We start from the raw sequence: 17,756 nt of genomic DNA on the forward strand, positions 1-17,756 counted from the left end.
AACCTCCATGGCTTATATTTTGTAGAATATGAGAAAAAATATTAAATTAATACAACTACTGTATGCCTTACGTTACTTACCCATAGATCACATCATCATCTGAGTCGTTCAGCATAGAGAAGGCAGGATTATCTTTCAACTGAGACTCTGAAAGGTTTTGCAAAGGAAAAGTTCACTTAACAAGGTATCTCTCCATTATAGGACCTTTTCAGTTCAGTTCAGTTTCAGAAAGCTTTCGATAGTCAAGATGAGTCTTTCAAGGGAGACCACAAGCCTAGCATTTTGGGGAGGAGGGGAATACGACTTCTTATGGAGCACCATGGAGGGAAGCAAGACTCTGCCAGCATGGCGAGTGGTGACAGTGATGGGATGGGAGCTTGAAGACAACTTGTGGAAAGCCACAAGTTTCCTATGCCTGCTCTAGGGCTTAAATCCAAATAGAGATAATACCTGAATATTTTACACAATAGTATGACATGCAACCTTTTTGCAATAGAACAGTATATGGAAGAAAAAGAGGGGGGAAATCAAAAGCCGAACTGAGGCCAACTTACCATACAGGGCATTTTTTGATGGAGAATATACAAAGGCTAATGTGTATAAATAGAAGTTCAATAAGCCATAGAACGATAAGAATTCTGCAGGTGGTAACGGTCAAGGATATCAAGCAAAACAATTCAAGATGCACACCTCGCAGCACACAAATGTCATTCTCCACATATATGTAGGCAGCTAACTTGGACATGGTCAAAACCCTAGCAAAACATCTAGGAAAAAGTTACCGTATTTTTCGTCCCATAGGACGCTCCGTCCCATAGGACGCACCTAGTTGTTTTGGGGGGGGGGAAATAAAGGAATTCCCCCCCCCTTTATTCCCCCCCCCAAAAAAGCAGGTCGGGGAAACCGAACCAGGTCAAGGAACAGTGGGATGGCGGCGCTGCGCCTCCCCGCTGTCCCCCGAGCTTGTGGGGCTGGCCGATGTCTGCTTCAGGGTGCCCTGCCCGCCGGGCGGCAGGCTGCTATATGCAGCGTGGGGAGCCCTGCGGGGAATTCCTGCAGGGCTCCGCACGCTGCGGATGTCTGTCCGGCGCACTCTGGTTCAGGGCGCCCGACGCTCTGGGAAGCAGGCTGCTAACCGCAGCCTAGACATCCCTGGGGAACCTCCCACAGGGCTGCCTAGGCTGTGGATGTGTTTCCGAAGCGCCGGGAGTTCTGCTTTCAGGGCGCCCGACGCTCCGGGAAGCAGGCTACTATCCGCAGCCTAGACAGCCCTGCGGGAACTCCCGCAGGGCTGCCTAGGCTGTGGATGTCTTCCTGAAGCCTGGAGAGCAAGAGGGGTCGGTGCGCACTGACCCCTCTCGCTCTCCAAGCTTCAGCGAAAGCCTGCATTCACCCCATAGGACGCACCCAGATTTCCCCTTCATTTTTGGAGGGGGAAAAGTGTGTCCTATAGGGCGAAAAATGCGGTATCTCCAAATTTAAAAGTCAGCTGCTTCACCTATAGGTAGTGTCACAGACAGAACCAGTGCTAATGTTCAAAGCTGCCCCAACATACAAAAAGCTAAAAGCCAGCCTGTCTACTAAGATCACATAGAGAGGCTCTCCTTCACATGCCACCAAGATCTGAGCTATGTTTGCTTGGGATGCAGGAGAGGGGCTTTTCTGTGGATGTGCCATTGCTTTGCAACATCCTACGTAGCCGTGCTTGCCTTGCCTACACTTTGATGGCCTTCATTATACAGTGGTGCCTCGCAAGACGAAATTAATTCGTTCGCGGGTTTTTTCGTCTAGCGAATTTTTCGTCTTGCAAAGCACAGTGTCGGAAAAGTTTTGGAAAAACTTCAAAAATCACCAAAAACCTCAAAAAAGGCTACCACACCGCGTTCTATGAGTTGCTCCTCGAAGTCAAGTCACAACTGTATTAACGGTGTTAAGAAAAAGGAAACAAACTTGCAAGACATTTTCGTCTTGCGAAGCAAGCCCATAGGGAAATTCTTCTTGCAAAGCAGCTCAAAAACCGCAAAACCCTTTCGTCTAGCGAGTTTCTCGTCTTGCGAGGCATTCGTCTTGCAGGGCACCACTGTATAAGGAACTACAGTATGCTAATCCCTCAAACAGCCTGACATACACAGCTTGACTGAAACATCTCAGTACCACAATGTCACAATAAAAGGATATAATTATGATAATGGGTCGACAGTTCAGCCACAAAGTTGTCTTGCAGAACCTGGGCTCCAAAACGCAGATAAAGTATAACGATGCTGCAGTTAAGGGAGAAGAAACCAAAAAGTCACTCAACATTTTGTAATTACTTTCTAACCAGAGTTAAATGAAACTTTAAATTAGTGCTGGGGCAAATGTTAAAAGGTAAAGGTAAAGGTAAAAAACCCCTGACGGTTAAGTCCAGTCACGAACAACTCTGGGGTTGCAGCGCTCATCTCGCTTTACTGGCCGAGGGAGCCGAAGTTTGTCCGCAGACAGTTTTTCCGGGTCATGTAGCCAGCATGACTAAGCCGCTTCTGCTGAAACCAGAACAGCACACGGAAATGCCGTTTACCTTCCCGCCGGAGCGGTACCTATTTATCTACTTGCACTTTTTGGCATGCTTTCGAACTGCTAGGTTGGCAGGAGCTGGGACTGAACAACAGGAGCTCACCCCATCACAGGGATTCGAACCACCGACCTTCCGATCGACACACCCTAGGCTCAGTGGTTTACACCACAGCGCCACCCGCGTCCCTTAGAGCAAATGTTAGCCTTCCTAATTAAATCTACTGTCAATGCACAGGAACATCCAGATTCTCAAAAGATGAGTGCAAGGGAGGGGATGCAGTTGTGGGAAGGATGTGGTAATTGTGCCAATGGAAGTTATTATTTCATATATTTATATACCACAATACCAAAACAGTCTAAGTGGTTTGTAAAAACCAAAAAATATTACATGTATATATGCCAAGCATAATGTATCGGCATCTAATATCGTCAAACCTCGGTTGTCAAACGTAATCCGTTCTGGAAGCCCATTCGGCTTCTGAAATGTTCGACAACCGAGGCATGGCTTCCGATTGGTTGCAGGAGCTTCCTGCACTCAAGCGGAAGCTGCATTGGACATTCGGCTTCCGAAATACAGTGGTACCTCAGGTTACAGATGCTTTAGATTACAGACTCCTCTAACCCAGAAATAGTACCTTGGGTTAAGGACTTTGCTTCAGGATGAGAACAGAAATCGCACAGCGGTGGCACGGCAGCAGCGGGAGGCCCCATTAGCTAAAGTGTTACCTCAGGTTAAGAACAGTTTCAGGTTAAGAACAGACCTCCAGAATGAATTAAGTTCTTGACCCAAGGTACCACTGTACATTTGAAAACCAGAGCATTTACTTCTGGGTTTTTGTCGTTTGGGAGCCGAAATGTTCCAAAACGGAGTTGTTTGGGATCTGAGGTTTGACTGTATGTGCTTTATCAGAAATGCGTAAAATGCTAATCTGCACCTCAGCAGAATGTTTTCTGTATCTAGCACCTTTCAGAAAAGAATTAATATCTTACCTAATGACGAGAACTACAAATGTCAACGCGGTCAAGAATTTTAGCCTGAGATCTGAGGAAAGGAGAAGAAAAATGGTTATCTGAAAGTGAACACAAATATCTCGCTGAAAGAACATTGCCACGCAGCAACCATGACTGGCACATAACAGAGCTTACCGACATAGGGCATGTTACGGAGTTCTGAGCATGCCCTGATTATCAGGAACAAAAGGTACAAAATGTACACAGCTGCCACCACAAGGAAGAAGATTTTCATACCCTGTTACAAAAATATATACAAAAGTTTTAAAAATATTATTCTGATGACGATTATGACAACAACATTTCTTTCCTATCCTTCATGATGAGGTCCAAGGGCAGCTTACAAGAATGTAAAAGTACATTATCAAAGACAGTTAAAACAAATTACAGCCATGAGAATGGGATGGGCCCTAAAATATATGTCTCCAGTGTCAAAGGTGCATATCCAGCCTTTCCCTCAGGCAAAAGTGCCTTTAGATGAAAGCCTTTACATTTGAATAACCATGGCTAAACTTAATCCCAGTCATTATATGCTTCTCGGATAAGAACAGTTGTACATGATTTCCAAAATGCTGGTCAGGCTAACCATAGGGATGTTGTGCTATCGATCCTGTTTCTCTATGTGTTTCCCCTGATTTGCACACCTGGTGCACAGGTGGTCACATGTTTTTAAAAGAAGCTGAGAACAGTGACTTCATTTTCATATCTGAAGAAGTGTGCATGCACACGAAAGCTCATACCAAGAACTAACTTAGTTGGTCTTTAAGGTGCTACTGGAAGGAATTTTTTTATTTTCATTTTCATAAGTCACTTCATTTTTCCTGTTCTGTTTCATTTTCTCTTAATACAATTATCTCCCAATATTTATTGTGTTGTATTAAGACATCCTCACGTGATCTTAGAAACAGCAACTGGACTTCTAAGAATCTAAATGAAAGATATAACTGATGACCAACAAAGAGTTATAGTTTACAAAAGTGGGCAACAAAAGTCTTTCAATAAAATTAGAATAATAGAATTGTAGAAGGGAAGTTGGAAGGGAGTCCAACCCCTGCAATGCAGGAATATCAACTAAAGCATCCCTGGAAGATGGCTACCCACCTCTACTTAAAAACCTCAAAGGAAGGAGAGTCCATCATGTTTAGAAGGAGTCTGTTCCAGCACGAAGCAGCTCTTACAGTCAAAAAATTATTCCTGATGTTTAGTCAGAATCTCCTTTTTTGTAACTTGAATCTATTGGTTCAGGTCCTATACTCTGGAGTGGGAGAGAACAAGCTTGCTCCATCTTCCATGTGATAGCCCTTTAAAAACTTGATTTTGTTACATGTGAGATTCTCCTAATTACAAGAATCTGTGTGAGATGGTTTTTTGCAAAGCTGGTAGGCTTTTGTTGTGATCAGGGAAGTCTTACACATAACAATTTCAAGTTTCTAACCCTGAATTTAAGTGGGTTCTCACCATTCTTTTTCTGAAGGTTCTTCCAGGGATCTCAGAAGAAGTCTCTAGAAACTAAATGTAAGCAAAGCTACAACCAATATTTAAGTGACAGCCTGTTACCTATCGTTTTGCAGTTGTGTCAGAATAGGACAGACGGATCAAAATAGCTCAGCATTTTTCAAAATCTGATAATCCACACAGCATTTCTTATATAAACAGAAAGGATTGTTCACACTAATTTACCTGAAAGTTGTTTGTGTCAATCCCATACTGGTATGTTGGGTCATGTAGTTCATTGACACTAAAAAACAACAACACAAGACCATTTAATGTAAGAATTTGTACGCATCATAAAACTAAAAATAAGTCCATAGAAACTAACATGTTAAAAAAATTGGCCATTTCTTCCCCCTCATCTTAATAAGATACAGATTTAGACTCTCTCTACTAGTCTTCCCAACAGTTTCCAAGAAAAAGCCAGAAAAAACTGATTCCAATTTGAGTTTGTAATTATGTTTCCTATTTATGCAGAACTGAGAAAGCTGGAACCAACACATTCAAATACACATACACATAGCACTAGGAAAATGTTTAAAAATCCTATGACTACTCAGAGCTGAATAACGTTTGCCACTTCTTGAGTATCCAATGAAGTGCTTACCCATAGAAGAAAATAATTCCTCGGCGGAATAGGGGAGGGAGAGAATTTTCAGTGATTCTTCCTTACCATGAAGGTTCCTGGACTCCCTCAATCTGTTCCAGAGTGTACCTCAACTACAAGGAAAGTGGGCTCTCTCTATGTAGTAGGAAGACTTCATATTCTGATCATATGCTAACAGACTGAATAATCTATGCAGCTAAGGAAGACTTTAGTCAGATCTCAGGACACAAAGCTATCTCCCAATATTTACTGCAGTTTCAACATGTGCTTTACACTCTTCAAATGGTGGACTTAGTCTTTGCTTTTACTAGAGGAAAAGCAAAAGATGGGAACTATTAAAAAAAATCCTGCTTTCTTGTTCAAGGCTATTTAGTGATCAGAGACGGGGAAAGAGGAATGAGGAAAAGAGGTAAGTTACTCACGTCTGCCATATTCCTAATGTAACAGAAGCCAGCCACAAAAGACCAACAATAAGGAGTTTAGGAAAATAGAACGTTATGCACCTCCTTTCGCCCTAAGAAAGAAAAGGATAAATTAAGAATATTAAACTTGGTTTTCAGACATCAGTTAATTTACAATACTGTGAAATATTGTTGTACTTTTTTCTGAGGGACAGCAGCAACAAATAGTTTAATTTTGAGAAACTCACACAGAGTTTTTGGGTGGAATCCAAACTGGGGATGCATGCAAGAGGGGGGAAATTCATAAAGTTCATAGGGTATTTGTAGGCTCTCTCTAATCTACTTGGCTGGGAGAGGGGGAAAAAGGCTGAACCACAGCTTTCTGAGTTCAGCAGAGGAAGGGAAGGATTAAAAATGCTACAAATAAAGTAAGTTTAAATGGTTCTTTGACAAGTGAGACCATTTATTAACGTTATTTATTCCTTTGGTTTAAGATTTTTCCAAAACTGTTTATTTGGAATAGGTTTTAATGGGTGACTTAATGAGTGTTTACCCAGTAAAAAGCAGTAAAGCGCACACACATATGCACAGAGCAAGAGATAAGTGTGAAAGGCAGAATGTAGATAGCATTGAAATATGTGTCGTCTCCTGACCTGCACTCTGATCCCATGGTAGACACAGAGCCAAAACAGCAGCAATGCACATAAGAACAGCGACTGGAAGAGGTCATCTAGCATTCCAGGAAACCAACTGTTGATTAGGAACGAGAGGGGAAAAAATGGATCTGCAACAAAAGAAAAAGCGTCACAAGACAACCACGGAAAATGTTGTTCCACTCTGCACTTGGGCACTCTCTTGCAGCCTAATTGTGTGTCAGAGTTGCGATTCAACAGAGCCTTCTCAGTGGCTGCACCCAGACTATGCAAATCCTCTCCTAAGGAGTCCTGTCTAGCTCCCTCTCATATGGACTCATAAAAAGTTTTGGCTTTTTCAAACAGGCCTTTAGCTTGGCAAACTGATATTGCTTTCCTGCAACTCTATGATGGTAGATGGCGAAAGCCAGCTGCTGTTTTTTATCTGCTCCTGTTGTTCAGCCACTTGTTTTATACACAAACCATTTTATTTTATTTTATTTTTGTAATGATTTCCCAACCCCCCTTTGCTGGCTTCCTTGGACACCTAACTGTGGAAAGGGAGGATAAATAGTTATTTTTAAAAGCTAGAATCAGTGAGAACTGAAATTCTCCCATGCTGACCCTGAGTGCAATCCAACTGGTACACTTGTACTCACACAAAAGGCTTTTTTAACCAGCAGATGCCTCTGCTAACAGAAGAGGGGGGGTGATTTTTGCCAGCCCCCTGCAGTATCCAGTGCCCCCAAAATTCAACTGCTGGAAGTTTTTTTGGGGGGGACCACCAGAGGGAATTGGCAAAAATTGCAGAGCTTCTTTGAGCACAAGGGCATCGCATGGACCCTGCTCTTCCCCAAACCTATTTCAAAAGAAAAGGGCTTGTATTTATTTATTTTTCCTTTCCTCCCTAATCTCACTTATGTGAGGAGGGTGGTGGAGAATCTTATAAAGCATGGCCCCAGGAGCCGATCACAGCATGAGGTAATACATATAAATACCATTATAAAGCAACAGCAGGGGGAGGAGGATTGACATCCACTTTTGCTCTATTCCCCAATCTCGCATTGAGAACTTGCGCAGGGAGTGCGCAAAGAGACACTGCAAAGGAACAGGGAAAAAAATAATCAGTGAAGATTATGCAGTACCCGTTTGTCTTCAGATAAAAAAGGAAGAACGGCGGCAGAATGTATGCTGCGGCACATGGGCTACATTAGGCAGCAAGTTCTGCAAGGATTTCTTGCACTTCAGAGAACAGGTTGGCTGATGCAGCCCCAGGAGAACAACAGTGCCCCAAAAACCCAGTGAACAGGAACCACCTCAAACCATCACATACAAGAAGACCTCAGTGTCTTATATTTCTCCTTGTTTTCACTTCACTTTTCTTATCCCATAGCACTCCCTCTTTTGTATCCCACCTATGTCTCTGGCCATTATCCTTCCAACCCACTAGCAATGAGCACTCCCTCCCAGAGCAACTTCGTATCTCATACAAAAATAAAACTGAACAATCGACACTCACTGTGACAATGAAAGTAAGGACCACAAAGACAAATCGGAACCAGATTTCCACTTGAGAGAAGGCTGAGTTATAGGTTTTCCACTGAAAGAAAGGAATTAGAATATTAACAAAAAAGCTAAAGGAATGTGGATGGCATCAGTCATAATAGTTTATATTCAGTATTTTATTACTCATTTATTTATCAGTGTGATTTAGCACTGGTACCAATATTTATTGTGGGTCTAGCCACTGAAACTTCAAGGGGAAATAATGTGCCCTTTAATATTACAGTCAACGCAAAGATTTACAGTTAAAACTACACTTTCATTCTATGTTTGCCTTTACTTCACTTACTGTGAAATTGTAATGCTTGATTGGAGGAAGGTTTTCAAAGGCGACAGTGATCTCATAACGAGTGTAGTTCAGATAACCAAGATGGACCACAATGAATTCAGCACATTGCTAGGAGCACACATTGGAAGCGGGGAAATTGGGAGGGAAAGAAATTCAACAGTGAGAACACCAAATAAGGTTTTCTTTCTTTCTGGGCTTTTGAGACATTTAGGATTGGGCCAACAATTGCAATAAATGAGTTAGCATATCAGAATTGATTTAATCGTGAAATTCATTTAGGGTATCCCTGCCTTCTTGCATGACATTCCCTTAGACTTCTCTGCTGTTTGTAACAGCACAGTTGCCCTAAGCTCATAAGGCAAAGGAAGAATAAAGACTCATCTGGGACCTCTAGTTGCATTCAATAGAAGTGCTGCTTTGTGACCACTGGATTTCAAGGAAAACTAACAGAGGAGACACAGAAGCTGTTGACTAGCAGATTGTTAACAGCTGTAACCTTGATTTGATTTGTGGATTCCAGAAAGAGGATCTGGAGGTTCATACTTCTAAAACATGCTCTCTGCAATTCCTCACTTCGTTGTTAACAAGAAACTAGAATAAAAAAATTCACCCACCTAATATAATACAGTATAGTCAATCCTGTCTGGCAACAGTTTTCCAGGACCTCCAACAGAATTATTGCCCATAACTGCTTCTCAAAATGCAACGTTTGGAATGTGGGGTCAAATACATTAGCTGCTATTTTGTTTATGGATTTCACCAACAGAGATACTTCCTCACCTTGCCTCACCTCTCTATCATACTTCTAAACCACAGAAATAGCTCATCTGTAAGAAATAGTACATTGCCATTACCTGTGCACAGTTCAGTGTCCTTGTTCGGTTGTGAAGTTCCTTGTTAAAATACCTGACGCTTGCATTCTCTATTACACCACTTATTGTAACCAGCATATTGAAGGTTTTTTTCAAGCCATTCCATTTGTTATCTGAAAAAACAAAAGTCCGTTCAGATGCTACAATCTATAGGGGCTAGAATATATATATATATATATATATATATATATATATATATGCAGGTTTTGGTGTCTTCGGGTGTCTTCCCGTGTAAGAGTCGGGGTGTCTGTGCGACGTTTCGACGAGGTCTCACTCGTCATCTTCAGGCTGGTGCTTTCGGCTTCTTGTTACTGGAACAGAGCAGAATCTGGTGTTTGAGTTCCTATAAATACTGTTGAGGGGTGTGGTGTATAGCCTCCAACGTTCTGGGCAGAGAGGAAGTTCCTAGATTAGTGTGCCTCTTCTTCTTTTGTTCCTTAATTACTTGAGGGATATCTTGAGTGATTTCATGAGTGATATTCTGAATACCACTGGGTGGGTCATTAAGTGTAGATTAGTTGCTAAAGCTTTTGTGTCTTGACCTCTTGAGCTTGTGAAGAGTTTTTCTGAGAAGATGGCTGTGCTGCATTTAGTTGTGCTCTGGCTTGGCTTCGTGTATAGGGGCGAGCTGTGGTTTTGTGCCTTGTGCCAGCCAGATCTGTGTAGGGATTGCAGGGGGGTGCAGCATCCGGAGGTGCCACTATAGTTTGGCTACTGGATGGAGTCTGTAATATGTCTGTGGAGAGGGTCTGGGTTTGGGTCTGGTGTGGTTGATTGGTGACGGCGTTCTGTGTGCCTCTGGTTCTGGTGTCGGTTTTTGTGGGGAGGGCTAATTTCCAGATGTCTGGCAGGCGGGACGTGTCGTCACGCTTGTTCATGTTGTGAGGGTGTTTCTCTATCTCGATGGCTTCCATGATTATTCTCTTGTGGTGATGTTCCATGTTAAAGAGCAATTTGGAATCTGCAAAATTAATTTCGTGTCCTGTTTCTTTCATGTGTTGGAAAAGAGAGGAAGTTTTTTCTTCTTTTTTGACGGCATTCTTGTGTTCTGCGATACGTGCATTTATTCGTCTGTTTGTTTGTCCAATGTACGTGGCTGGGCAGACTTTGCAGGGTATTTCATAGACCCCTTGGTTTTCCAGCTGGATTTTGTCTTTTGGGTTTCTGAGGATATTGGCTATTTTTTGGTTGGTGCAGAAGGCTGTTTTGATATTGTGTTTATGGAGGATTTTGCTGATTTTGTCTGTAGTGCCCTTGATATATATATTATAATATATAATATATATATCAAGGGCACTACAGACAAAATCAGCAAAATCCTCCATAAACACAATATCAAAACAGCCTTCTGCACCAACCAAAAAATAGCCAATATCCTCAGAAACCCAAAAGACAAAATCCAGCTGGAAAACCAAGGGGTCTATGAAATACCCTGCAAAGTCTGCCCAGCCACGTACATTGGACAAACAAACAGACGAATAAATGCACGTATCGCAGAACACAAGAATGCCGTCAAAAAAGAAGAAAAAACTTCCTCTCTTTTCCAACACATGAAAGAAACAGGACACGAAATTAATTTTGCAGATTCCAAATTGCTCTTTAACATGGAACATCACCACAAGAGAATAATCATGGAAGCCATCGAGATAGAGAAACACCCTCACAACATGAACAAGCGTGACGACACGTCCCGCCTGCCAGACATCTGGAAATTAGCCCTCCCCACAAAAACCGACACCAGAACCAGAGGCACACAGAACGCCGTCACCAATCAACCACACCACACCAGACCCAAACCCAGACCCTCTCCACAGACATATTACAGACTCCATCCAGTAGCCAAACTATAGTGGCACCTCCGGATGCTGCACCCCCCTGCAATCCCTACACAGATCTGGCTGGCACAAGGCACAAAACCACAGCTCGCCCCTATACACGAAGCCAAGCCAGAGCACAACTAAATGCAGCACAGCCATCTTCTCAGAAAAACTCTTCACAAGCTCAAGAGGTCAAGACACAAAAGCTTTAGCAACTAATCTACACTTAATGACCCACCCAGTGGTATTCAGAATATCACTCATGAAATCACTCAAGATATCCCTCAAGTAATTAAGGAACAAAAGAAGAAGAGGCACACTAATCTAGGAACTTCCTCTCTGCCCAGAACGTTGGAGGCTATACACCACACCCCTCAACAGTATTTATAGGAACTCAAACACCAGATTCTGCTCTGTTCCAGTAACAAGAAGCCGAAAGCACCAGCCTGAAGATGACGAGTGAGACCTCGTCGAAACGTCGCACAGACACCCCGACTCTTACACGGGAAGACACCCGAAGACACCAAAACCTGCATTCCTGTACCCGTGAAAATCTACGAAAGCATATATATATATATATATATATGCAGGTTTTGGTGTCTTCGGGTGTCTTCCCGTGTAAGAGTCGGGGTGTCTGTGCGACGTTTCGACGAGGTCTCACTCGTCATCTTCAGGCTGGTGCTTTCGGCTTCTTGTTACTGGAACAGAGCAGAGTCTGGTGTTTGAGTTCCTATAAATACTGTTGAGGGGTGTGGTGTATAGCCTCCAACGTTCTGGGCAGAGAGGAGGCTATACACCACACCCCTCAACAGTATTTCTGTTCCAGTAACAAGAAGCCGAAAGCACCAGCCTGAAGATGACGAGTGAGACCTCGTCGAAACGTCGAAACGTCGCACAGACACCCCGACTCTTACACGGGAAGACACCCGAAGACACCAAAACCTGCATATATATATATATATATATATATATGAATGAGATAATAGATGCAGTAACAAGCGAAAATGAATGGATTCTATAACAGAATCAAGAGTACATTCCAACCCTCAATAACAACTGCTCACTGAAGCTAGTACATTGTGGTAACAAATTGCATTGTTTAACTATGCACTGTGTGAAGCACTGCTTCCTTTTATCTGTCCTGGTGGCCTTACATTGTACAGGCAGGCAATATACACACATTTCCGTATATGGTTGATATATACATAATTAATATAATCATATAAGCTAAGTTACACTTACCAAAACGTTGGTCCAACTCCACTACACATGTCAGCCATAACTGCTGATTATAAGTAGATAACGGTGGTGAACTTAAATTAAATGACCTTATCTAGAACAAAATGGAAGCAAGAGTTAAACCACAGTCATTCATTTTACTATATTAGCTTCTCCAAGTTTTGTGAGCAAGTTTTGTCTGTGAGGTTGTTATACTATGAGATTCCACTGGGCTCCATTTTACCATCCATGCTATTTCATAACTATAAGAAACTCCGAGAGGGGTTATTGGGAGATGTGGACTGAGATGTGGTGCAATCAATATGGGGATTACACCCAGTTTTCTCTCTCCTTTTCATCAAATCCAGACGAGGCAGTGGGTGTTCTAAATCAGCGCATGAGCAGAGTAAAGGACTGGATGCAGGCCAATCTATTCTACCAGGGGTTCTCCAGAAGACTGGCAGAAATCTTACAAGCACTGCTACACCAGAAATTTAACCGAATATTTTTGGGATTGAATCTAGGACCTTCTGCATGCATAGAATGTGTTCTGCCACTGAGTCATGGCCCTTCCTCAGAGACTGTCTTCTTGTTCCTAGTGTTTTCTAGAATAGCAAAGCAAAGTGAAGGAATTCTTATAAGGCACAGCAAAAAAAACTAGGACACGATGAAAAAGTGCTATCAATCAGTTCTTAGGCAAATGCATGCCTCTCTTTTCTGTACATCACGACTGTGGCAGGAGCTAGGAGGAGCATCCATACCCTCTGTTGATATCACTGAGATTAGATTGTTCAGTATGGCTACCTGCAGATGACCTTTGAACCCCACACCCTACAGAAGGTCTGCAGTCTAAGTTCTGCTTCGCTCCACAGGGTCCTGAATATGCCCCGTGTAACATGACCAGCTCAAGAGATGATGGAATAAGTCCTAAGGCAAACTCCCACAGACCTAGGAAGGATTATGTTGAATACACCAAATACTTCAGGCTACGTGTGGAATTCAATGGTGTGCTCTTCCTATTGTTCCAGCTTGCCAGGTGAAACAATTCTCCCTCTCCTCCAACTGCACACAGTTCTGGGGGGTCTCCCAATCTCCCTCTTGAAGCCCATTTCAGGGGGCTCAGGTGGGAGTATGAGAGGAAAGCCCCATTGCACAAGCATAACTCCTTGTGCAGGGCTCCCACTGACAGGGCTTGTTAGGTGAATCCCACTCTGAAATATTTGTGTGTCAGAACAAGCATGCACAATCTATAAACAGTATAAGAAGACTTACCTTGGAGCCATTATTCAACTGAGATTTCACTTGAAAGGGTTCAATGACATTGGGACCTATACAATAGACAGAGACATGGGCTCAATATGCGAATGCCTGTTATAGCCTAATTTTTTAATGACGACCATTATCAGCTGAAAATGTCAGGAATGGTAGACAAGCAGAGAATGTTAAATTACACAGAAGCTCCTGTTTTACACATGCATCAAAATTAAGGAATGATTTCTTACCCACATTGCCGACAGCATTCAATTGGACTCAGAGTCAAGTTCCACATTCACATTACCATACACTACAGACGTCAAAGGATCTTTAGACGTATAGCTCACCACAGAACAAAACTGGACTATAGACTACATAGCCAGAGACAGTTCTACTTTAGAGGGCGTTTTAGTGGAGGGTTGAATGGTCCTCCCACTTTTAAAATACACTCTATGCACACAGGAAGTGATATGCCAGTGAAAAGGGTACCAGCCTAGTTCCCCCAGTATAGCAGCTTTCTATAAGTAGGTTGTTTCCTCTGGTGGAAGAAGAACAGGTCTATCAATATCTATTAGCCATGATAGCTAAAGAGCATCTCGGTATCAGGGTTGGGGAACATGCATTCCTCCATATGCTATTAGACACCAACTCCCATCAAGCCCAACCAGCCTAGACAATGGTCAGGGCTCATGGGAGTTTTAGTCCAACATCTGGACAGCCACAGATTCCCCAGCCCTGCTTTGAATTCAGGTCACATGAAGAATTTCAGATGCCAGGCACAAGAGACAGGAGATTTGCTTTGCCTGCAACAGAAGGTTTGCAACCAGATCTTGAACATGGCGTGATCTCAGATGAGACCTTGCCCCCTACGTCTGAATGGCAGGCTGGGAAGCGTCAGTCACAATATGCGGACTCGTCTTTGCCTTGCAGAAAATCCTGCTCTTCCATGCCGCACCCACAGCTATGCCTTTGAGCTCTCATTCTGCTACAGTCTGCATTCTCATCTTGTTTTAAGAAACAGAAGTCTCAAAAAAGTATTTTTCTTTTTTAAAAAAACAGCTGGAGCATCCTTTATTGCTACTGAACTCTTTAAAAGTAAACTATGTATATCAGTAAATTGGGCTCAAATAAACCAGTCTGCCAACATAACAGAGTATAGATAAAGAAGCTACAGCATCAAAAGTTTCACCACAATATCAAAGGTCAGGTCCACCATTCCAGCATGGTACAAAGTACCATATGGTGCTTGGGAGCAATTCTACATGATTGAATGTAGCTCAGACTGCAACAAAGTGCAGCAAAACTATTAACTACACAGTTTCAGCAGAGAATAAAAATTTACTGAAAGTGGCACTCCAATCCCAAGCGTACCAAGGAAATTCCATTACAAGACACTTCTAGATATGCGTGTTTAGAATCGCACGCAAGAAGCTTACGGGTTACTGTCTTCAAATAACTGTATTCAATTCAGAGTTTGTATTCTTTTCAACAAGTGTTTTCAGTGTAGACTAGTCTCGGTACTAAATATGTAAATAACATTTGAATACCCCAGCCGATAGAGAATAATCAGCGGTGGTAAACCTATTGTGGACAGGATCGCACTCCCTAGTGAATCTTATTTGGAGGGCAGGATAATATCTATTCAATAATAATGAGAAATTAGAACTGGAAGTGAAAGGTTCTGAACTTCTTTCCTCTATGTCTGTGCTGAATGGAGACAGGGGAGCAAATGAGCCTGAGGCTCGCTGTGACTCAGTCGCATCATGACATGCCAGGAGTGGCTCACCTTTAGCGGGCTGATGGCCGCACTCTGATGGCCTAAGGGTGCATGCCTAAGTTTCATGGCCAAAGTGTAAAAGTGGCTATGGTGAGAACTGCAATTCTCAAGCTTGCCTTCGGACAATTTTTTATCATTCATTATTAAATTCAGTTAAAAATATAGGTTTTTTAAAGACACGTTTTGGGGAAATTGGGTGTGTGGATGTGACAAAAACCTTTTCATATCACAGAATCATAAAAGGGGTCCTCTGTGAACAGTCGGGGGGGGGGAATAACTTTTAAAAACGGATGAAGTTGGGGAAGACTAAGGGGCAAATAAGCCGTTTGCATTATGGGAGCAGTAGAAAAACAAGAGTTTTTTGGGGGGATAAATTTTAAAAGTTTTAAACAGTTTGTATTTAAAAATGAAAAATTGGGTGACACATTTTGGAGAGTCTTCCTGGGTGGGGTGGGGGGCACAAAAGCTTACAGGAACAGCTGCCAGTTTGTCCCTCCCCTGGTATAAACCATATGTTACAGTGATGTTCAAATGCAGTCAGTGACTAGCATCAATACAGCCACCCTCTTATGAATAGGGAGGGAGGTGGAGAGAGAGCTTGCAGGAATTATCCTGCTTGGCAATGTGATTAACTATATACATACATGTTTTGAGTGTGAAAGCATTTCTTTGAAATGTACAAGATTTTTATAATACATCATGCACACATTTTTTATTATGGGTGTTAGTCTGGTGTCCCCATAGTTACCTTTGACTGGACTTAACTGTCCAAGGGTCCTTTACCTTTTACTTTTTTTTAAGCAGCCATATGTGCTTTACCAAATCTAAGCAAGAACACACACATTTGGGTACGATCTGCTATGCAATTTCCTCATTAACATTTGTTTATAATATATATGTAAAACGTAGTCCCTCGCTTCCCCAAGTGTTTGGTCTGCATGGGCTTTTGCTTTCAATTTCAGTGCCATCCCTAAGATACAAGTACAGTGGTACCTCGGGTTAAGAACTTAATTCGTTCTGGAGGTCTGTTCTTAACCTGAAACTGTTCTTAACCTGAAGCACCACTTTAGCTAATGGAGCTGCCGCTGCACAATTTCTGTTCTCATCCTGAAGCAAAGTTCTTAACCCAAAGTAACATTTCTGGGTTAGCGGAGTTTGTAACCTGATGCGTATGTAACCTGAAGTGTATGTAACCCGAGGTACCACTGTACAGCAATGTGGAGCTGCAACTGATGACAGTGTAAGTTTTAGCATTACATTTTGAAATGTCTCAAGACCTGTAGTTTGACCCTGGCTGCTTCCCACAAAAGTATCAAGCCAAATAAAAAGGGTCTATCACATCAAATGTTTTTAAGCAGTTCAAAAGCTCAATTTGAAATCACCAAGAAATTGGATGAAATACCAAAATATCACCTTAAGAAAAAAATCCATCAAAAGAATCACTTTTACTAGTGATTACACTTTTACTAGTGATTACTCAACCTCTCCATAAGAAATCGAGACATCACAATTGAGAGGCATGTCTCTCCAAAAGAAAGAATGCTCAAGCATGCACTAGCCACTTCTCACAGTACATAGTACATTTGAGAAGGACTATCAATGGCTGGATAAAATTGCAGTTATGTTTTACTAAAATCTAAGTCCAATATAATTTCAGGACGCAGATTCAGGACTATGTATGGTGAGAATGGAGACACAGGCTAATTTGTAACCTTGCAGTGGTCATGGATAGGACAACATAAAATAGGCAAAAATGACTCCATGGCTGGGGCTAGTGGACAGGATCTCTGCTCCTTGTCAGTTTTGGGTGGTGCCAGCTTCTTTTAAGCTACTCAACCTAAGGAAGGGGCACAAATTCAAGCTGTATGCCTTGATAGCAAAACAATGGGAAAGAATAGGAGGCAAGTAAATAGAGAAAACAATCTTTAACCGAAAAGACAAAATCTTACCTGCAATACCTATTAAAACGGTTAAACCAAAACAAATGAAGAATACAACGAAGACCAAGACAAAGTGGCGTTTGGACAGCGTATATAATCGCATTGGGGCCAACCTGCAAACAAGGAGAGAAAGAACAAGTTAGCAAGTTTCCCACACCAAGTATCCAGTAAAATCACTCTACGTTTTGTTTGATAAAATGTGCCATCAGAAAATGGAAGGCTTTTTCGAAGGCTGTAGCCCTATACACATTTACCTGGGAGCAAGTATCATTAAGCTGAATCAACAGGGACCAGGATCGGCTGTAAAGTGATGCTTAGATTGGCACCATGT

The 17,756-nt window shown here is 42.3% G+C and overlaps 1 protein-coding gene across 5 annotated transcripts in view; it reads right to left on the reverse strand.

The window, feature by feature from the left end:
- TMEM181 (transmembrane protein 181) overlaps positions 1-17,756 on the reverse strand; it is a 32,776-nt gene that overhangs the window by 7,190 nt on the left and 7,830 nt on the right. For all 5 annotated transcript variants that reach the window (XM_082217056.1, XM_082217057.1, XM_082217060.1 and 2 more), the window contains 15 exons: positions 17,435-17,538; positions 13,727-13,782; positions 12,479-12,569; positions 9,402-9,532; positions 8,548-8,655; positions 8,215-8,295; positions 7,694-7,793; positions 6,717-6,847; positions 6,085-6,176; positions 5,245-5,302; positions 3,700-3,802; positions 3,544-3,595; positions 2,179-2,261; positions 555-644; positions 81-147 (listed from right to left, as the gene is read on the reverse strand). In XM_082217056.1, coding sequence (XP_082073182.1) covers positions 81-147; positions 555-644; positions 2,179-2,261; positions 3,544-3,595; positions 3,700-3,802; positions 5,245-5,302; positions 6,085-6,176; positions 6,717-6,847; positions 7,694-7,793; positions 8,215-8,295; positions 8,548-8,655; positions 9,402-9,532; positions 12,479-12,569; positions 13,727-13,782; positions 17,435-17,538 — 1,347 coding nt within the window. The remainder of the gene's footprint in view (positions 1-80; positions 148-554; positions 645-2,178; positions 2,262-3,543; positions 3,596-3,699; positions 3,803-5,244; positions 5,303-6,084; positions 6,177-6,716; positions 6,848-7,693; positions 7,794-8,214; positions 8,296-8,547; positions 8,656-9,401; positions 9,533-12,478; positions 12,570-13,726; positions 13,783-17,434; positions 17,539-17,756) is intronic.

Source organism: Podarcis vaucheri, assembly GCF_965113315.1.
Source record: "Podarcis vaucheri genome assembly, chromosome: 3".
Taxonomy (NCBI): domain Eukaryota; kingdom Metazoa; phylum Chordata; class Lepidosauria; order Squamata; family Lacertidae; genus Podarcis; species Podarcis vaucheri.